Raw genomic sequence first — 23,004 nt, 5'->3', positions numbered from 1 at the left:
CTCCCCATCACCTTCCACCTATTTCACATGTCTCCCCCATAACACATAAGATTTCTTGAGGGCTGGGACACTTTCGTGTTTGTCTTTGTATGTCCAGCACCTAGCATAGCTGGTATGTAATGTTTCTTGATTGATGTGATATAGGGAACTCCCTGTGAAGAGACTCCCTCACCCTGCTCAGCAATGCAGTCTCATAGAGCTTGGGTGTTTTGCTCTGGGTCACATGGCTCCAAGGCAGGTTCCCTGCTCCTCTCTATGCCAGTGGTAATAAATTCAAATAGAAACTGGGGGCTACTCATCCATATATAAAAATCCCCCAAGATTGCACATGTATAAGCCATATTTGATTTCTTACTGCCTCAGGGAGGGGGAGGGTAAGGAGAGATAAAATTTGGAACTCAAAACTATAAAAAAATGTTTATTATCAAAATTTTTTTTAAAAATGTAAGCCCTGAATAAGGCAAGCACCAAACTCTATTGTTAAATATCCCAACCACATTTGAATCTGATTCCCTGCTATGTGGAGGAGTGTTGTGGGCCAAGCACTTTGCAGTATGACACCTCTGCTCAACAAAACAAAGGCAGTGAGTGGGTCTTAATGAGAAGAGTAGGCTTTGACTTAAGTCTCAGTTCTTCAGTCTCTCCGTGCAGACCCCAGGAAAATCCTCATTCAGAGACTCTTCCAGAACTGCCTGCTCAGAGGTGACAGGGAGGGGCAAGAAAGTCTGGGGATGTTAAGAAATAGTGACATACATAAGTAATCTTTCTCTCCTGTAGTTAGAAAACTGTGGCCTGTGGACAATAAAATGTGAGCTTCTTATGGGCAGGAATTGTTTGAGGTTTTTTTTTTAAACTTTTTTTTTCTCCCCAGTCCTTAGAATAGTGGCAGGTATATAATAAGAGCTTAACAGATATTTAACTGAATCAAAAGACACAGAGGTATTATAAACAGATTTTATTACCCTTATCATCTCAGGGTACTAGTAATCACAGATTCCCACCCCCAAAACTTCCTGATCAATGAAAAGTAATTCAGAGTTCCATATATAAGCTAGAGAATGCAGACCTTGGTTTAGCCCAACCCTACATAAGAGAGATCTCCAGGAAACAGGGAGTCCAGCCTCGAGGTGCCAAAGAACCTTGGCTCAGATAAAGGGGGGAACTCCCAGGAGGTATCAAGCAGTTGGAGGCCATGCGCTCATGCTTGCTCTTGCTCTCGCTCTCCCTCTCTCTCTCCAGCTCCTGGTCTCAGCTTGAGTTGGAGGCTGGGCAGAGGAGGAGGAAGGAAGGCCAAAGAAGTGAGAGAAGGGGGAATGATGAAAGAGTAAGAGAGCTTCTTAAGTCTGACATTTATCCTTTTTTTTTTTGGTGGGACAATGGGGTTTAAGTGACTTAATCCACTGCGCCACCTTAGCTGCCCCAAACATTTATCCTTTACTGATTAGAAAAAGAAAGATTTCACATCTGCTAAAGCTGCAGAGAAACTGCAGAATTAAATAAAATTGGTTTTTAATCATTACAGTGCTTATGAGAGCTGTCTGGGTGGTTCATAATGAGATGCTAAAGGAGATTCAAATCCAAGTGGCTATACGGGAGACAAAGGCACTGACTAAAATCCTCTTGGCCAGACGAAAGCTTCTTTAAAGTGTCTTCTCTTAGAACAAGTCAATTTTTTTTTCTTTTTAATATCTCTATTTTCACAGGTTCCTTGTTTGGGGGACAATTTAGGGGGGCTACTGACCCTAAATTTCCCCATGTTTAGCCTTAGCTGAGGAAATTTGTGGGTTCCTCAATTTGAGAATTAAATCAAGCAATATACTTGGGAATGGTGGACGAACCCCCTTTGGGACTGCCTGGGGTGTGGGGAGCACCTTTGTTTTAGAGGGGCCTGAGTGGCTCTCTGGAAATAAGAGAATCTGGGAGGTAAAGTTTCATCCCTTGGGCCACTTAGGTCAGTTCCTCTCCCCAGACTTTTCCCTAGCTGCTAGAGGTCTGATGGGTCTTAGCAATTAAAGCCACCACTAAAGGGTATTTACATTCAAGGAAAGAAAACCAATCCAGTAATTTCACTTTTCAAAAGTTACCATAAACCCTAAGGAGGACTAAGCTACCTTTCCCATTTTCCTTTCCTCTTTTTTTGGGGGGGTGGGGTGGGGCAATGAGGGTTAAGTGACTTGCCCAGGGTCACACAGCTAGTAAGTATCAAGTGTCTGAGACCAGATTTGAACTCAGCTACTCCTGAATCCAGGGCCAGTGTTTTAACCACTGTGTCATCTAGCTGCCCCCTCCTTTCCTCTTTAAATGGAACAAGTGTTTGTTAAAACACCCATTCACTGCCAACACTGCTTTGGACAGAAATGATTGATCTTCTGCCCCCCTCTCTAAGCCCCTGAGGGTACCACCTACAGATTCCAGGGAGACATGTGTACTATAGCAGAGATGATCCACTGAAGGATCACTGCCCCAGCCTTGGCCATCCTCCTCATTTCTTGGTGAAATGGGACAAGTGGCACATGTCTCAAGGTTCCAAATTCCCAGCATTGCCCAACTACAACACACCAGGAAGATAGGGAGTTCCTCCACCCTGATAGCCAAACTCTGCTCTGCTTGAGTGAACTTTGCCCAGCATAAACGAGTAACCACTGCTACAAATTCCCCCAAAGTTCTCCCTGTTTGCATTTTAATTGTAAATTACTTCCAGGATTAAGCTCCCCTGTTAGACTATGTCATTTTTATTTACTCTGAATGATTCCAAATAAATCACTTCAACAAAAAAGTCCATCCCCTCCAAAGCACTGTGGTCAGCGAGCCTCTGAGTGGAGAGAAGGAGGGTGGAGGGCGAAGGGAAAGAACTCACATCGATCCTAGGGATTCTGGTCGTTGGGGTCACATTTAAGCATGACTTTTAAGCCTAATCCCTTACTGGAGGTTTCAAAGGCCTCCAGAGCCTTTTCCAGAGGAAATCTGTGGGTCACTAAGGGCTTGACATTCAGTGACTTAGATGCAAGCATGGAGATCGCCATGGGCCATCTGGAGGAAGAGAACCACAACAATTAGACAGACCCTGCAAGTGTGTCTAGAGCATGGCCCAAACACACCTCAAACACAATCACTAGCCTGCCCACAGCTAGAGAGGGACAGAACTGGGATTCAAAACTGGGTCCCTGTACCAGAGCCTGAAACCACTGCTCACCTGTCCTGAAATGGACCCTCCCAGGGTAGCAGGCCGGTCTGGACAGAAGTCTCATTCTGGCTCTTTCAGCATCAATGACAGCGGCTGACCCCAACAACTTAAAGGGTTTTCTCAAGCTATTATCTTTCTACCCCTCCACCCTCCCACCTCTGGCCTGGGGTAGGAAGAACCAGGCAGAGGCAGGACATTAGTCAATAAGTATTTATTGCATACCCACTATGTTCTGGGAACTGTGCTAAGTGCTGGAAAGAATGCCAGATTTTGAGTCCAAGGACCTGGGTTCTAATTTGACTCTGGCACTTATTACCCAAGTGACTTTGGGTTAAGTCCCTTCACATCTCTGGAGTTTTCATTTCCATAAGAAAAAGAGGGGATTCGACCAGATGATTTCTAAGGTCCCTTCCTACTCTAAATTGGTGATTAAATAAATGATCTTGATGACGTCTGAGCTCCATTCCATCTAACCCTACAAGCCTATGAGGAAGCAGCAAGAGAAGTCATGATGACAAAAGAATCTCAGAGGCAGTTGGCTCAAGAGAACGGGGGGCCGGGAAAAACTGCACCTGGAATTACTCAGCAGCCACCTCAGCAGACCACCCCAGAGCTTCCTGCCTCCTTTCAGCCGTAACTACAATACTAGAGCACAGGAATATAGATGACCAGTGTAGACCTGGAAAGGACCTCAGAAGTCATCAGGTCCAATCTCCTCATGTGACAAATGAAGAAACTGAGGCTTGAGGAGTTTAAGTGACTTGCTAGAGATCATATGGGTAATTTAGGGTCAAAGGAGAGCTTTAAACCCAGATTTTCTGGTTCCAACCAGAATCTGTGTTCTGAGAGCACCCCCTCCCTTCTCTCTTTTTCCCCTACCCCACCACGAGATAGACAGAACAAGGATTTATTATCCCCAGGATACAGGTAAGGAAATGGGGTCAAAAAGGTCCCCATGACTTGCTCATGGTCATATCCAGTTACTAGCATTTATATCATGCTTTAAGGTTTCAAAAGGTTTTATATATATATATATATATATATATATATATATATATATATATACACACACACATGCATATATTATATATGTATGTGCATATATACATAGATGTATATATGTATACAGATACATTTATGTATATGCTATAAGTGTATATGCATTACACATATGTATATATGAAAACATATACAGATACAGCCATATATATGTATATGTATATGTGCACACACATGTGTGCATGCACATAGATGTGTAAACACATACATACACACATACATCTATAGGCAAGTATATATATACACATATAAAATGGACAACCCTGGGAAGTAGTTGCTATTATTATCCTATTATTTTGACAATATAAAATCCTATCCTTTTATCATTAATAATTTTAAATGATCATTTTACAGATGAAGAAAATGAGGCAAATAGAAGTTAAGTGACTTGCCCAAGGTCACACAACTAGGAAGTATCTGAGGTAGGATTTAAACTCAGGTCTTTCTTGACTCTATCCTGCACTCTATTTACTTCACTATGACCTACCTTCCTAGTAAATGGTGGGGGTAAGACTTAAATCCTAAAATGACTTTAAACCCAGCAACTCCTTTTCAGATGCCTTTAGACTATTCCTCATATAAACATTCTGTCTCTCTGATCTTCACGCCTTTGCACTGGCTGACCCTCATGGCAGGAATGTACTCTGTCCTCATCTCTGCCTCACAGAATTCCTTGCTTCCTTCAAGACTCAGCTTGGGTACCACCTATGATGATGCCTTTCCTGCTCCCCATAGATGCTAGGGCCAGAATGCAAGCTCCTTGGGGGCAAGGACTGTTTTGGTTTGGTCTCTGTCTCACCAGAGCCAAGCACAATGCCTGGCACACAGTAGGAACACTTATTAAAGTGCTCAGTGATGGATTCTCTGGCTCTCTAATAAATGATCAGGGAAGTGACTGGGGCTGAGGACTCATCTATTGAGTCTTTTGGTCCAACTCTTTGTCCAACAACAGTCAGAAAAGAACATGCGGAAGCTAGAGTGAGTCTCCAGGGAGCAGCCGGGGTCTTTCCCTGATTCACTTGGCCCTAGTTCAGAACACACTCAGAGGATACTCACGTATTGCAATATCGAAACACGCCTTTGATGTCCACTTCCCGCACTGCTGCATGTACCAGGGGGACAGTGGCCATCTCAGCACCCATCCCTACTAGCACTACAGTCCCACCAGAATGAGTGGCCTGAAAGGAGATAAAAAATAGGAAGTCAGAGATCATAAATATAGACATTTTTTTTATTACATGCTAAGTACTATGTGATCTACACTTAAAGGGATGCTTTCTGCTCAGATTAGATGATTCCCCAGGATCTATTTAAAATACAAACAAGATAAAGTGTATATATAGTCAGTGAAAACTCCAGAGAAGATGGCATTTTCAGGATTGGATCAATGGGACAATTACAAAGATGCTGGTGAATTGCCCTCTATAAAATAATTACAGCTCACACTTAATATTGAGAGTATTTGACAGTTTCCAAGGCACCCTCCTCAAAACAACTCTGAGAAGTGGCTACTGCAAAATACTGTGATGTTTAATCATTGTATGCAATTTTCAACATAGAAAGTCTTTCCACTGATCAGATCAGCAACTCATGGGTACCTGCTTTTGGATAACTTGCTTTTGCACTGGTTAAACAGCTAGTGTGTGTTCAGAGGCAGAATTTGAACCCAGGTTTTTCTGACTCCAATGCCACACACCCCACCCCATCCCCCAGCCATCTACTATAACATGCTGCTTTTTATGCTGCAAATATTATTATCTCCATTTTATTTTATTTTATTTTTTGGCAGGGCAATGAGGGTTAAGTGACTTGCCCAGGGTCACACAGCTAGTAAGTATCAAGTGTCTGAGGCCAGATTTGAACTCAGGTCCTCCTGAATCTAGGGCCAGTGCTTTATCTACTGTGCCACCTAGCTGACCCTCCTTTTTAAATATAAAGAAACTGAGCCTTCATACAGCATGTAAACAGACTCAAAAGCAGGTCTTCTACTTCCAAATATAGGGTTCTATTCCCTATCCAATGCTAGAAATCTAGAGATGTGTAAAGAATACACTTTGCTAATGTAGACATCCCCTCTGAGGGTATCTTCTACCATAACACCATCCCAAATGGCAAAAGTCAAATCTTTACTATATTGCTAAGAATGCTTTGCAACAAAGACTAAAAACAATAGTGAATTCTAACAACTTTCCAAAGCTTTATTCATTCAATAATGACAAAATGTGGATTCAAGCATTTCTAGACTGTCCTCCTAGATCTCCAGCAACTGACCAAATGTTTCAGGTTGTGCCTTACTTATATTTACCTCACTGGGCTGTTGTAAAGACAAAATGAATCATACGATCTCAGAATTAAAAGGAACCTCAGACACAATCTAGTCTAACCTGTACCCAAATAACATGGGATGGTCGAGAACTTTGAAAAATATACAGTGTAAGGGACTGCTATTATTAGCCAGGTGTGGTGGGGAAGGCCAAAAATAAGAAGCAGTGGTGAGGTGGCAGTATCCTGTTGGTGCAAAAGCCATGAATGATTGAATGAATGAATGAAGCACTTATTATGCACTTCCTTTGTGCAAAGTAATATGCTATGAAGAAGAGAAATTAATTGAAAATCCAAGTCCCCATTCTTGAGGAGCTCACATTCTTTTTTTATATTATCTTTTTTATCATATAAGTATTTTATTATTTTCTAGTTATATGTAAAGACAGTTTCCAACATTTGTTTTTATAAGATTTCTAGTTCCAAATTTTTCTCCCTCCTTTCCTTCCCTCCCCCTCCCCAAGGTAGCAAACAATCTGGTTCAAACAGTATGGTTCAATCTTCATCCAGATTCCACAGTTCTTTTTTCTGGATGTGGGGAGCATTTTCCATGAGTCCTTTGGAATTATCTTGGACCATTGTATTGCTGAGAAGAGTTAAGTCTATCACAATTGATCATCATACAATGTTTTTGATACTGTGAACAATGTTCTCTTGGTTCTGTTCATCTCATTCAGCATCAATTCAGATAAGTCCTTCCAGGTTTCTCTGACATTCTCCTGCTCATCATTTCTTACAGCACAATAGTATTCCATTCCATTCATCTACCACAACTTGTTCAGCCATTCCCCAATTGATGGGCATCCCCTCGATTTCCAATTCTTTGCCACCACAAAGAGCTGCTATAAATATTTTTGTACATGGGGGTCCTTTGAGGAGCTCACATTCTAGTGGGGGAGACACGTATGGCAGGTTCAGCAGCAGGTTAGATGGAAAAAATTATCATGGCCCAAAGCCTCTTCTTTAATGTCACAGATATAGAACATATACACAGATAGACAGACCTGGAAATCATCTGCACAGAGATGATCACAGAACCTGTGGGGGATGATGAGATCACCAAGAAAGATAAGCTAGACCAAAGCTTCTTAAACTGTGGGTCTCAACCCTATATGGAGTCATGTAACTGACTGTGGAAGTCATGACAAATCTGGCAACAGTAAAAGGTTATGTACACCTATTTTATATACCCATATACCTGGGGTCACATAAAAATTTATTGGGTGAAAAGAAACCCTGGCATAGACTAGACAGAGAACAGAAAAGGGTCCAGCACACAGCCTTAAAGGACATGAATTTGGGTGTGACATGAAGAATTAGCAAAGAAGACTGAAAAGGACTTAGGTAAAAGAAAGAGAAGGGAGTAGTGTGCTGAAAACCAAGGAGAAAGATTTATCAACAGTGTCAAATTCTATTAAGAGGGCAAAGGGGCAGCTAGGTGACACAGTAGATAAAGCATAGGCCCTTGATTCAGGAGGACCTGAGTTCAAATCCAGCCTCAGAATACTTAATAGCTGTGTAACCCTGGGCAAGTCACTTAGCCCTCATTGCCCCACCAAAAAACAAAAAAGAAGGCAAGAAGGAAGAAAATTGAGAAAAAGTCATTAGATTTGGCAAGTAGGAGGCAATTGGGTTGTTACATCTCCTAATACCTGTGAGATAGGAAAAAAAAGGATTAAGAGACCTCTCACAATGCACATGAAAGAGTATACATATATATAAATATGTTTCTGTGTATGCACATACACACATATAAATAATCTAAAAGGGGAACTTTGGCAACTCTGGAAAGGATAGTTTTAGTCATGTGATAAGGCTCCTAGAAGGCAGATGAAAGAAGGTACAGAAGAAAGTTAGAAGAGAGGAAGGGGGTGTGATGTAGAGGGTTTTCTCCAAGAGTGTTCATGAAGAGGACTAAACACATAATGATAGGCAGGATAGAGTAAGATCTTTTACAGACTGGGGAGATGTGGGCTTGTTTGTAAGGAGCAGGGAAGGGGTCATTAGATAGTGAGGGACTGAAGATGAGAGTGAGAGAGACAGTCAGACAGCCAGATAGAGACAGAGAGAGAAGATGATTGTGAAGGCAATTTGCTGGAGAAGTTGTCAGGGAATGAGATCAAGGCAGCATGTCAAGGGGTCATCCTTGGCAAGGAGTAAGGCCACTTCTTTATGTGAGATTGAATCTTAGGAGGAAATGTTGCTCCAAGGGCTAGCATGGACTTCTTGAAATAGAAGGCTCTCCATGTTCAAGCTCCAACGAGCAAAAGAAATTTCTTGATTGAGAAATTCCAAAAGAAAAAGAAAAAAAAATCCTCATTTTCCCTGTCAATGTTTCCTCCTCTAGACCTCACCCCTTAAAACAGGGAAGGGCAATACCAAACATGGGTAACACAATGGCAGGTCTCAGTGTTTGTTATCTACAGGCAAAGAATGTTGGGGCAGCCCCGACCTTCGTTCTATGGGTGTGACTTTTTCAACAAGACTAGGGTAAGGAGATGACATCAGTTCAGCTCCTGTTGCACAGGTCACCTCTCCCTGCTAAGCATTATCTAGTCCCTGCCCGGTAGGAAAGTGTTTCTAAAAAAGATCCATCCTGGCCACCAGGCAATATTGCCTCCACCTCACCCTGCCCATCAGCAATGAGTTGGCCATAGCATTCTGTGTTGTCTGTCATGCATGCTGGCTCTGATCTTGACGTCACTCAAACGGCAAGTTCCCCATCTTAAGGACTGGTGGTGTCAGATTAATACCCCACCCATCATCCTGCCACCAGCTGAAAATGCCAAATGCAAAGCCCTAAGAATGGGAAGGAAGGCCTGGTTTTGATACTGTCTCTCTCAGAATACGGTATCTGGGAGGTAGAAGATGATGATTACTGTGCTGGCTTATCCTCTGCACATAGCCCCTAAGGCCCCAGGACTAGGAAATCACATTGTCTAAGCTCCTTGAGGAGAAGGCTCCCACAAAATGCCATGTCTCAAATATAATAGGTGCTCCATAGCTATTTACTAATGGCTAGGCAGTACAGTGGATAGAGAACCTGGTCAGGAAGACTTCATTCAAGTCTAGGCTCAGACATTCATTAGCTGCGTGACCCAAGGCAGGTCACTTCACTTCTGTCTGCCTCAGTTTCCCTATCTGTAAAATGAAGATAAAATAGCACCAACCTCCCAGGGTTGTTGTAAGGATTAAATGAGATAATAATCATAGTGGTTAAAATATATATACATATATATATATATAAATGTTAGGTATGATGATGACAATGATGATTGATAGGTCATTACCAAGCTAACACTGTATCTGACAAACCAGGGGAGGGGCTGGCCCTATCTAGTCTAAGTGAAATGCATTTCTAGTGCAAGGTTAAAACCCTACTATTCGAGAAAAGGTAGGTGCCCTCCCTGCCCAGCTCACGTAGACAGCAGTTTCTTCCTGGGGATGTTAGGTTTCCCTAAAATAGTTGTGACTCAGAAACGGAAGAAGGAAGTGCCAGTTCCCAGAAGACAGCCCAGAGTCCACTGCTTCTGATTGATATCTGTGAATGATGCCCAAGGCAATCATAGGTGTCACCTACCCTCGACCTCTTCACCACAGGCCTTTCCTTATTCTTTTTCTTTCCATGATTCTCTCCCCAGGCCCCCAGTTGCTTTCCTCCTTTTCCACTTTCAGTGCTTTTTCCTCTTTCCTTCTTCCTTCCCTCCTTCCCTACCTATCCCTTGTCGTGTGGCCATGGGTTAAACCCAGTGTTCCCCAGAGCAACTGCTGGTTTCCATGGGTGGCTCTCAAAACAAAAAAATTCTTTGGATTCTCATCTATTCCAAGACTGGGAAGGAGTTTTCCAGCCAACTATGATGTTAGGAGAAAAAGTTTGCTTTTTATAATTCACTGTGGAAGACTTGCTGGGTGTGAGCTTACAGTCAATCAGAGAACAATTTCCCTGAATAAAATGAGATGGGGATGGGTGGAAGGTGCTATCCATCCTTGAACCGAATCATGGCTTCCTCAACCCCTTGGATGCTCCCTTAGCCCTCCTGAAATGGTTTTGTTCTGTTGAATGATTATAATGTCCCATGTTTCTATCACCCTTTACACATTCTGGAGCATTTTCAGAATTATTCTTGGTCCACACTATGGAGCAGGGAGCTTTGAGTGTGGAAACACCCTCTCCATTGCTGAAGATGAACAGCTTCTCCAGAACTTGCAGTCTTAGATAGCTGTCCATGGCATTGAGGGGTTAAGTAGCAGGTAGCTAGTATGTGTTAGAAATAAAATCTTATATTCACCATCACAAGAAAGAATGTTTCAAATTGATAATAATAAGAGAAATACAAATCAAAAGAACTCCAAAGTTTCACCTCACACCCTGAAAATCAGCAAAAATGATCCCAAAATGGCAACAGTGTTGGAGGGGCTGTGGAATAATAAGCACACTGATACGTTGTTGGTAGAGCTGTGAAATGATAAGCAATCTGGAATTATGTCAGTAAAGTTGCCAAAATAGTTGTATCCTTTGAACTAAAGATTCCATTACTGGGCTTACACTTCAAGGAAGTTATTGATAAGAAATCCACCAAAATATTTATAGCAGCACTTTTTGTGATAACAAAGAATTAGAAACCAAGCAGATGCCCATCTAGTAGGGAATGGCTAAGCAAAGTGTGGCAAGTATAATGAAATGTTACTGTACCATAAGAAATGGTGATGGTGATTGATATAGAACAGATCAGAAAGAGCTACATGGATAATGCATCCTGAAGGAAGCAGGGCCAAGAAAACAATATTAACAATAACTACAACAATGTGAATGGCAAGAATAATCACACACTAAAAGTTCCAAGGTGAATAATAAAATGATAAAGATCCAGCAAGATTTGAATAAAGACATATGAAGAGATGCCTCCAAGCCACTGCTTAGTGGAGGTGAGAGGTCCACAAGTGTTACATTTAAATTTTTCCAATGTTTGACCAGTTGTGCTGATCTTTGTGTATTTTTTATATATTTAAAAATACTATTTATCATATGGGTTGGCTTTCTGTAAAGGGGAGGGAGGGAGAAATCCTGGGGATCTCTGTGATGATATAAAAAAGAGAAGACAAAAACCATTTCATCTCATTTATTCTTCTTAACAACCCTGTGATTTGAGCAAGATGGATGTTACTGTCCCTATTCTACATGTAAATAAACTCAGATGCAGAGAAGGTAACTAATGGTCTTTCGAGTCAAACAATGTAACCCACAGCCCACAAGTCAGTGATGAAACTAGAGACAGAAAGCAGATCTCCATACTCCTTGTTTGTTTAGTTTTTTGGTTTTTTTTGCTTCATGTTTTTGTTTTTGTTTTTTTGCGTGGCAATGAGGGTTAAGTGACTTGTCTAGGGTCACACAGTTAGTAAGCGTCAAGTGTCTGAGGCTAGATTTGAACTCAGGTCCTCCTGAATCCAGGGCCAGTGCTTTATCCACTGCGCCACCTAGCTGCCCCCTCCATATTCCTTGTTAATGAGCTTCCCACTATACCACACTACCTCCAAATCTGCTGCTCACAAGGTCTTGTTAACTTCATGGGGCAATTTAAAAAAATCATTGTTCATTTTCTGTTGAAATAAGACCAACTTCTTATTTGCTAAGAAGGAGAAAACTTACATAAATGCTGGTCTGGATAGAAGATTCCACTCCAGTGCATTCAATGGTGATTTCTGGTTTTTGTCCAAAGAGACTTTCTATCTTCTTGGCAATTTCCTGAGGGCTCTCCTTATTTATGTGGAGGGTGAGAGTGGCCCCACATTCTTTGGCTTTTTCCAGTCGGGAGCTGTTCACATCTGAGGTTAAACAAAAGTAGCCCTATCAAACGATGAAACCAAAAAATGGATGGAGATAAAAGGACAGGGGGGGAAAAAAAGACAGGGGAACAACCAAAGTCTTCCCTTTCAGAATTTGAACAGCTTTCCTAAGTATATTCTAAATCTTTAATCATGTTCCCCTCTCTTTTTCTCTCTCCCTTTCCCCCTCCCCCTCTTTCAAACACACATATACATACATACCCCTTATCAATCCATCTCAACCATTTATTAACAGGAGAACCAAAATAAGAATATCTCAAAAGACCAAACAAATGCAAAGCTTTTAGGCAAAGAAAATACAGTAGGATGAAAAATTTTCCCCCAAGAAACATTGTAATATCTGTTTGGAATTACTTGTATTTAAAATACATTTGCATAGCTAGGAGAAATTATAATAAATTAGAGTAAAATTATTATCATTTTTTTACTGGGCAATGAGAGTTAAGTGACTTGCCCAGGGTCACACAGCTAGTGTCAAGTGTCTGAGGCCAGATTTCAACTCAGGTCCTTCTGAATAGAGGGCCACTACTTTATCCACTATGCCACCTAGCTGCCCTGAGTAAAATTATTTTTAAAAAAATTTTGTGTGCCAATTGGCATGCCTGGTGCTTCTAATGTTAAGGATTTACTACATGCCAGTCACTGAACCAAGTGCTAAGGAAGGTTAAAACAACACCTGCCCTTAAGGAGCCTAGATTCTAATAGGGCTGTTCTGACATGAATTAAAACAGAGCTTGGTCACATCTAGCTGTGCACTTCCTCTTAGGGCAAAGGTAGAAGCACAGCCTGCCTGGATTCTTACAGAAGGAAAAGCCCCCACCTCCAACAATACTCATGCAGTGAAGCTAAAAGGGCTGACTCTGAGCCTTGTCAGCCCCTCAAAAAAATCACAGTAAAGGGGGAAAGCAAAGGAATACGTCCCAGCTAATGCAGCCATCTGCTACGATAATCACTGTGCACAAGGATGATAGTTTTCTTCCCATCTAATGTGTTTTAAGGAGAGACAGAGAAGAAGAGGTCTTACCAAGCACTCCCACCTTAGCCGCACCCATTGCTTTAGCCACCAGCAAGGTGACCATTCCAATTGGTCCTAAACAAAACAGAAGATTTTGTTATAAATGGAATGCCTAACGTGTATGAAATTTATGCCCTGGGACAGGCAGACGGCTATTTTTCATGCTTCTATCTCTCCTAAGAATCACAGGATCACAGGTTTGGAGCTTTAAAAGGACCTAGGGTCATCTAGTCCAATTCACTCATCTAAAAGATTAGAAAACAGGCCTAGAGGTTAAGTGACTTGCCCAAGGTCAGGCAGATAGAACAGATAGGCAGAACCAGAATTTAATCAAGGTCCTCTCTAAGACCACTGCTCTTCCCATAGTTCCAAGGCATATGACATTTCTAACCACTTATTGGAGGTTTTCTAGTAGTTTCTAGAGAGGTCTTACAAGATTCAGAATATGTTTCCTTACTCCCTCTCAAAACCACCCCTCAAGGACCTACTCTTGTCGTTCAGTTGTTTTTTTTCAGCTGAGTCCAACTCTTCATGACTCCATTTGGGGCTTTCTTGGCAAAGATACTGGAGTGGTTTTCCAATTCCTTCTCCAGTTCATTTTACAGATGAGGAAACTGAGGCAAACATGGTTAAGTGACTTGCCCAGGGTCCCACAGCTAAATAAGGGTCTGAAGCTAGATTTGAATTCAGGAAGATGAGTCTTCCTGACTCTAGGCCTAAAACTCTATCCACTGTGCCACCTAGCTGCCCCATGTAGAATCGATCAAATCTCCCCAACTAGAAGATTCACAAACTAATGGGACCACTGAAGGCCAAATCAATTAATTTAAATGACTATAATTGCCATTAATATCATCATCATTATTTAGCTAGGTCATCGGAGTTTCCTTAGCTTGCCATGATCTTAGACCCCCACCCTTAGTTAACTATCCAGCATTCAAAAATATTTCTCCAACCAGCCACCAAATGCCTAAATTCTCAGCATGGCATTACTCCTTAAGGTATTTTAAAATATATTTTGTAACTGGGTAAAATAATATATGCTATCTGAGTGGTAATGTATTAGCCAGTTAACATATTATCAGCGATTGGTTTATCAGATTATTTTGACTTATTACCACCCACTTTTACCTAGCAGAGCAAAGTCCTGAGGAAATGGCCCACAGGACTGCTAAGTTTTGATGGAGGGGAGCTGAGTGGGGCTCATTTCAGAGCTAATAGGGCACTAAAAAGGTTGTTTCTAGGAAGCTAGAGACAACATGTAAGTACTAGGCATGTAGAAAGAGCTGCTCAAAGGGAGTAAAGGCTGTAGGAAAGGTGGGATGGAAGAACATCAGAGAAATTGTACTTACTTCATTGCAATTTTGCCTAGGACCAGATCTCTTTCGGAAGACTTCATTCTCCCTTCTCAATGCACCCTCCCCCCAACCCCACCCCTGCCATGCCCAAATTATGGTTGGTTCTACTGAGATCCAAACCAGAAACAGTCACAACTCAGGAGTTGGGAAGGGAGGGTGTCTATATTCAAAGTAGGAGGTGAAGGTAGCATATAACAGAAACTAGGACCAAGTCTATTATTACATACCAGCTCCACACACAAGGACATTGCTTCCCAGAGTGACTCCACCTCTCCGACAGGCATAGATCCCCACAGAGAGTGGCTCGATCAGGGCCCCTTCTTCAAACGTGACGTTGTCAGGGAGTCTGTGGGGCCACAAGATATAAACACTTAGGGCTCAAGAACAGAATCTCCTTCACAGGTAAAACCAGCTGCAATTGTCCTAGGAACAGTGTGTTTTATTTGTTTGTCTTTTATGGAAAACACAGGTCTTCTAAAGTAAATGGGAGGATTAATTTTATTTTAGTTTAGTTTAGTTTTTTGGGGGTTTTTTTTGCGCAGGGCAATGAGAGTTAAGTGACTTGCCCAGAGCCACACAGCTAGTTAAGTGTCAAGTGTCTGAGACTGGATTTGAACTCAGGGCTGGTGCTTTATCCACTGCACCACCTAGCTGCCCCTGAGGATTCATTTTAGAAGCAGTCTGACTCCACATACTAGCCACATCCACAAGTGTAGGACTTTTTGGAAGTTAATTAAGAGAGGTGAAAAGATAGTGTCCTTTGCCATCCCAAATCCATCATACTATTTCCATTAGAGTAAAAAACTAACTAGCATAATCACACCAAGCTCTCCTTTACCTCAACTCTTGCATGTAGGTAAGATGCCTCTCTCCACATGTAAATTATCTTTTCCTTAGACCATAGAAAGAAAATTTCAATCACTTTGTTTAGGTTTTCTTTTCCTTTTAAGTTTCAGGCAGTGTCTCATGGAGGCAGCATTGTGCATTGGTAATCAAAAAATTGATTCACAAGCATTTATTAAGCACCAACTATGTGTCAGGCACTTTGATGAAGATACAGAGAATGAAACACTACCTACTCTAAACAAATTCACATCCTAATGGGGAAGATAAGAAATCCCTATTGAATCAGCAAAAAAAAACCCAAAAGAATATGGTCTAGTAATCCCAGATCTCAAGCTGTATTATACAACAATAATTATCAAAATTATCTGGTACTGGCTAAGAAATAGCGAGGGGTATCAGTGGAATTGACTATAAATTACACAATAGTAATTTAGTATATGATAAACCCCAAAATCTAAGCTTTTGGAACAAAAATTCATTCTTTGACAAAAACTGCTGGGTAAATTGGAAAATAGTATGGCAGAAACTGGGTATAGACCTGTATCTCACACCATATACTAAAATAAGGTCAAAGTGGGTACATGATTTATATAGAAAGGGTGATACCATAAGCAAATTAAGATAGCATGGAATAGTTTCTCTCAAGTTTATGTACAGAGGAAGAATTTAGTACCAGAGAAGATTCATTAAGAGCATTACAAAATGTAAACTAGATAATTTTGATCATATAAAATTAGAAAGTTTTTGCACAAACAAAACTAATGTAACCAAGATTAAAAGGGAAGCAGAAAACTGGGAAAGAATTTTTGCAATAAGTATCTTTGATAAAGGCCTCATTTCTCAAATATATAGAGAACTGAGTCAAATTTGGAAAAATACAAATCATTCCCAAATTGATGAGTAAATGGTCAAAGGATCTGAACAGGCAGTTTTCAGACAAAGAAAAAAAAGCTATGTATAATCATATGAAAAAAATGTTCTGGATCACTATTGATTAGAGAAATGCAAATTAAAACAATTCTGAGGTATCACTTCACACCTATCAGAGAGGCAAATGTAACAAAAAAGGAAAATATCTGAAGTTGGAGGGGATGTGGGAAAACTGGAATGCTAATCCACTATTGGTGGAGTTGTGAACTGATCCAATCATTCTGGAGAGCAATTTGGAACTATGCCCAAAGGGCTATAGAACTGTACATACCCTTTGATCCAACAATACCACTGCTAGGTTTATATCCCAAAGACATCCCCCAAAAAGAAAAAAAAAAAGACCTATTTGTACGAAAATATTTCTAGCAGCTCTTTTTGTAGTGGCTAAGAATTGGAAATCAAAGAAATGCCCATCAATTGGGGAATGGCTAAACAACCTGTGGTATATGATGATGATGGAATATTATTGTACTATAAGAAATGACAAGTAGGATGATTTCAGAAAGGCCTGGAAATATTTGTATGAACTGCTATATAGTGAAGTGAGCAGAACTATGAGAACATTGTGCACAGAGACAGCAATATTGTTTGATGAAGAACTGTGAATGACTTAACTCTTCTCAACAATACAATGATCGGGGCAGCTAGGTGGCGCAGTGGATAAAGCACCGACCCTGGATTCAAGAGTACCTGAGTTCAACTCCGGCCTCAAACACTTGACACTTACTAGCTGTGTGACCCTGGGCAAGTCAGTTAACCCCCTCTGCCCCATTAAAAAAAAAAAACCAACAACAAAAAAAAAATACAATGATCCAAGATAATCCCAAAGGACCAATGATGAAGCATACTATCCACCTCCAAAGAAAGAACTGATATTGACTGAACACAGACTGAAGCAGCTATTTTTCACTTTCTTTCATTCTTTTCTTCTATTCAAGTTTTCTTTTACAAAATGACTAATATGGTAATGTTTTACATAATTGCACATGTATAACCTATATCTGATTGTTTACTGGCTCAGGGAGGGGGTAGGGGAGGGAGGGAAGGAGTGATAAAATTTGGAACTCAAAACTTTATTTTTTCTTTCTTTCTTTCTTTCTTTCTTTCTTTCTTTTGCAGGGCAATGAGGGTTAAGTGACCCCAGGTAAGTCACTTAACCCTCATTGTCCCGCAAAAAATAAAAATAAAAAAGAGAGAAGTCCCTATTGTAGAATGGACTTGAAGTCAAAAGGACTTACGTCTGTATCTCACGTTGGCTCCTTTCTATATGACTGTGACAAATCATTTAACCCTCTCTAGACCTTAATTTCCTCATCTGTAAAATGAGGGAGTTGAAACTAGAGGTATTCTGAGGTTCACCTCTAGTTCCAAATTTATGATTCTATTATTTTCTATTTAAAATTGCCATTCCTTTCTCCAACTTAGAAAAGAAGCTTGGGGACAGGAGAAACAAATATTTTTTTTCTTTCTTTCCTTCTTTTTGGTGGGGCAATGAGGGTTAAGTGACTTGGCCAGGGTCACACAGCTAAGAAGTGTCAAGTATCTGAGGTCAAATTTGAACTCGGGTCCTCCTGAATCCAGGGCCAGTGCTTTATCCACTGAGACAGGTATTTCTTAAGCACCTACTATGTGCCAGGCACTATGCTACATGCTTCACAAATATTATAACATTTGAGATTTGAGAAGAAAAAAACCCATTCAATAATCTGGTCACACATTCATCAAACTCCACTTTTTTCGTCTGAGAGAGACAACCACAGTTATCAGTAGAGGTTCTTTGAAGATTTTAACAACAACAATCACTTTCCAAGCTGGAGGTAGAAAAAGATAACATAAACTCATATGGATCACAACCTAGCCAAGGCAAACAAAGGGAGCATCAAATAGCAGCTGTCTGCATACCATCTGCTAGAATAGGGAGAGAGGAGAGGTAGGTTTTGAGGGAGAGAACTTCAGTTATATTCCCAGCTCTGTCATTGACTAACCAGGTGAACTTGTTCCAATTACCTAAGCCTCAGTTTCCTCATCTGTAAATTGGGGATAATAATTGTACTTCCTATCTCACAGTGTTTCTGTGATGATTAAGCAAGCACTTTGTAAACTGCTAAGTGCTCTATAAATTTGAGCTATTATCACAAATCACCATTCGTTGCTGCTTCTCTCCCTCTTTTCTTCTAATTTGTCTTCCTCTCTCCTTCTCTTATAGTTTTAGTTCCTGACCAGCATAGACAACATAAGTTTTGCATAAAGTGTGCACTTAATAAAGGTTTGTTCAACTGGATTAGATTCATCCTGCTTCCCCTGGACCAAGGATATTTAAAAACCCCAAACCAGAATTCAGGGAGGGCAATCCAAAATAAAAACCAAGGGGGCAGCTAGGTGGCGCAGTGGATAGAGCACTGGCCCTGGAGTCGGGAGGACCTGAGTTCAGATCCGGCCTCAAGACATTTGACACTAGCTGTGTGACCCTGGGCAAGTCACTTAACCCCAATTGCCTTACCAAAAAAAAAAAAAAAAGGAATTTCCTCAGACACTTAACACTTACTAGCTGTGTGACCCTAGGCAAGTCACTTAACCCCAATTGCCTCACTAAAAAAACAAAAAATACAAACAAACCAAAAAAAACCCAAAAAACTACCCCAAGATATGAACAGTTTTCAGAATAATAAAAGCTATATATTATCATATAAAAATGCTCACTATTTATTTGAAAGATGCAAGTCAAAACAATTATGAGATACTACCTCATACCTATTAGATTGGATAATAGGACAGTACAGGAAAATGACAAATGTTGTAGGGAATATGGGGAAAATGAGACACTCTTGGTGGATTTGTAGAGCAATTTGGAACTATGGCCAAAGGGCTATAAAACCATGCATACTCTTTGATCCAGTTACACCAGTACTAGGTTGGTATCCAAAAAGACATTAAAAAAAAGGTAAAGGACCTATATGTACAAAAAATATTTATGGCATCTCTTTTCTGGTGCAAAAAATTTTAAATTGAGGGGTTGCCCATCAATTGGGGAATGACTGAACAAATTGTGGGATATAATTATGATGGAACACTCTTATGCTATAAGAAATGATGAGCAGGATGTTCTCAGAAAAACCTGGACAGACTTACATGAGCTGATATAAAGTGAAATGTACTATATACAAAGCAACAGCAATATTATAAGATGATCAGCTGTAAATGACTTTGTTATTCTCAGCAATGATCCAAGACAAACTCTGAAGGACTTATGATGAAAAATGTGATCCATCTCCAGAGAAAGAACTGATGGTGTCTGAATACAGACTGAAGCATATGTTTTTAGTTTATTTTTCTTGAGGTTCTTTTGGTCTGTTTTCTTTCACAACCTGACTAATATGGAAATGTTTTGCATGACTACACATGTATAAGTTATATTGAATAGTTTACCTTCTTAAGGGGTGGGGGGGGGGGAAGGAGGAAAGAAGAGAATTTGGGGGACAAAGTTTTAAAAATGGATGTAAATGGAGGCAGCTAGGTGGTGCAATGGATAGAGCACCAGCCCTGGATTCAGGAGGACCTGAGTTCAAATCCGGACTCAGACACTTGACACTTACTAGCCGTGTGACCCTGGGCAAGTCACTTAACCCCAATTGCCTCACCAAAAATAAATAAATGGATGTAAATACTGTTTTTACATGTAATTGGAAGAGCTCATGATCTAATGCGGAAAACAATATGCAAATAATCATGTATAAACAAACTATATATGAGTTAAATTGGAAGTAATCGACAGAGGGGAGGTATTAGAATTAAGGGAGATCAGGAAAAGCCCTGTGTAAAAGGTGGAATTTTAGCTGGGGTTTGAAGGAAGCCAGAAACTCTGGAGGTGTGAGATAAAGAATAAGTGAATTCTATTGGTGGGAACAAGAGAAAATGTCCAGAGCAGAGTAAAAGGCTGTCTTGTTTGTGGAACAGCAAATAGGCTAGGGTTGAAGGCTTTTTCCATTCTAAATTAAGTGACCACAGGTCAGGCTTGAAATACTCTTATAATCCCTCCTACCCTGATCTTAAAAGTGAAAACAGGGGGCAGCTAGGTGGCATAGTGGATAAAGCACTGGCCCTGGATTCAGGAGGACCTGAGTTCAAATCCAGCCTCAGACATTTGACATTAGCTGTGTGATCCTGGGCAAGTCACTTAACCCTCACCCTTGAGTGAAAACATCAAGGGAACCCAGTGTTGGGGGGGAGGGGCAGGAAAGATTATATGAGAAATAGGTCATTCCTTAACTTTATGCTTCAACACAGATAAATCCAATCTGGGGGAGGCAACATGATGACCTGGAAAGAGCTACAGACTGAGAATCAGAAGACCTGGGTTCTAGGCTCAGCTGTATAATCTTAGCAGATCCCTTATGGGCCTTCAATTTTCTCATCCATCAAGTGAAGACAATCGACTCACAAGGTGGTTCATTGGGGCAGCTAGGTGGCACAGTGGATAAAGCACTGGCCCTGGATTCAGGAGGACCTGAGTTCAATCTGGCCTCAGACACTTAACACTTACTAGCCGTGTGACCCTGGGCAAGTCACTTAACCCCAATTGCCTCACCAAACAAAAACAAACAAACACGGTGGGTCATTGAGGTCTCTTCCAGCTTTAATATTTTATGAGAACCAGGAGATCCAACCTCAAGTCCCAGCCCTTTCATGTAATCATGCTAAATGTCAGTTTTCTTTATCTCTAAAACAGAGACAATAGCATTTGAACCATCTACCTTATAGTTATGGTATGAGGAAATCAGACTGTCAACTGTAAATCCTTATAGAAATATGGGCTAGTATTATTATTCTTATTGTGTTCCAGCATTCTATGTCCTAAGGTCCTTTCTAGTTGAGGTGTGATTTATGTTCTACATTTTAACTTTCTGTGTTCTAAGATCCCTTCCTGCTTTAATATTCTCCGTTATGTGTTCTAGTATTCTATGCTCTCATTTCTTTTCCAATCTCTAACTTTCTAGGAGCCATCCAGTTGTGCAAGAGAAGTAACCTGATGGTGTCATCAAGAGGGCTCAGAAAAAAATTGGAAAGCTTGTATAAACAAAAGTTGAGAACTATCTTTACATGTAATGGGAAAAATAAATAAAATACTTTATTAAATTTAAAAAAAAAGAGGGCTCAGAAAATAGGGAAAAGGGGCAGAAGAGTTCAGAATGATTAAGAAACCAGCAGGGAGGGGGAAGGAGAAAGCAAAAAGCCAAAGTGGGTAGTGTGATAAAAAGGCTGTGGGGGAAAGCAGGGTGCAGGCTTAGGGCTGGGTTAATAGTGCACCAGAGAGGCCAGGTAGCCATTGGAAAGGTTGGAAGTACTCCAAGAAACACCACTGTCAGGACCCAAGCAGCACCTCCCTGATACAAACCTCCCCATGGAACAGGTCCCTCTTGCTCCCTGGGCTCCCATCTTACAACTGAGTCAGATTACTCTCATAGACACCCCTGACATTTCTGGGTCACTGCTCTTTCTGCATTAGTAAAGGAAAAGTGGAAAAACTCCCTCCTAAGGAAGGAAGAGGAGAAAGGGAAGGTTTATGGAACTAATTTTTTTTTTTTAGTAAGGCAATTGGGGTTAAGTGACTTGCCCCGGGTCACACAGCTAGTAAGTGTTAAGTGTCTGAGGCCAGATTTGAACTCAGGTACTCCTGACTCCAGGGCCAGTGCTCTATCCATTGCGCCATCTAGCTGCCCCCGGAACTAATTTTTTAAGTAATATTTTATCCCCTTCCTCTGCTTCTTTGCAGAAGCAGGAGTCTATGGGTATAGAACATTGCATAAATTAGCCTTTCCTCCCCCACCCCCAGATATTGGTTAGTTTTGCTGACGTGGGGATTTTCCCCCACTTTTTTATTCTTTATTATAAGGGATTGCTCTAACTGTGCCTGAAATTTGATGGAATTCAGCAAGCATTTAGTGAATAAGCCTATTGTCTACTGGTTTAGATCAACAGCCTGAAATCCACCACCTGAAATTCTCTGTTCCAACCATAAACTCCCATCCCTCTATCTTTCCCTCTGCCTTCCTCTTCCTGAGAGCTTCCTTCATCTTTCCTGGTTGGTTCTCCCAATTTATCACCCCTCCTCCAACCTTCCTTTTCCTTCTCTTGAGGCTTGACCCCTATAGTTAACTAGTTCAACTAACTACTGCCCTCCTCTTTTTTTTTCTTCATTTTATTACTGGATGATTCTATTCAATCCAACAAGCATCTGTTAAGTACCTACGAGGTCCAAAGCACAGAGCTAGGGAGACAAAGTCTAAAAAACAACAACAAAACAAATTAAAAACAATAAAAACGGGTCCAGTGGAAAAATTACCAAAGGAGCCTGAGTCTGAATCCCAACTCTGCCATCTACTACCTGTATGAACCCAGGCAAATCACTTAACCTTTCTTATACTCAGATTCCTCATCTGTACAATGAG

General features: G+C 40.8%; 1 protein-coding gene across 3 annotated transcripts in view; it reads right to left on the bottom strand.

Annotated features, from left to right (window-relative positions):
- Positions 1-940: 940 nt before the first annotated feature.
- SORD (sorbitol dehydrogenase) overlaps positions 941-23,004 on the bottom strand; it is a 73,978-nt gene continuing 51,914 nt past the window's right edge. For all 3 annotated transcript variants that reach the window (XM_043982495.1, XM_043982498.1, XM_043982497.1), the window contains 5 exons: positions 15,010-15,128; positions 13,434-13,499; positions 12,213-12,388; positions 5,300-5,421; positions 941-3,030 (listed from right to left, as the gene is read on the bottom strand). In XM_043982495.1, the coding sequence (XP_043838430.1) occupies positions 2,865-3,030; positions 5,300-5,421; positions 12,213-12,388; positions 13,434-13,499; positions 15,010-15,128 (649 nt within the window). In that variant the 3' untranslated portion in view covers positions 941-2,864. The remainder of the gene's footprint in view (positions 3,031-5,299; positions 5,422-12,212; positions 12,389-13,433; positions 13,500-15,009; positions 15,129-23,004) is intronic.

This window comes from Dromiciops gliroides, chromosome 2 (genome assembly GCF_019393635.1).
Source record: "Dromiciops gliroides isolate mDroGli1 chromosome 2, mDroGli1.pri, whole genome shotgun sequence".
Lineage (NCBI taxonomy): Eukaryota > Metazoa > Chordata > Mammalia > Microbiotheria > Microbiotheriidae > Dromiciops > Dromiciops gliroides.
This window is presented reverse-complemented; position numbering and strand designations above follow the sequence as displayed.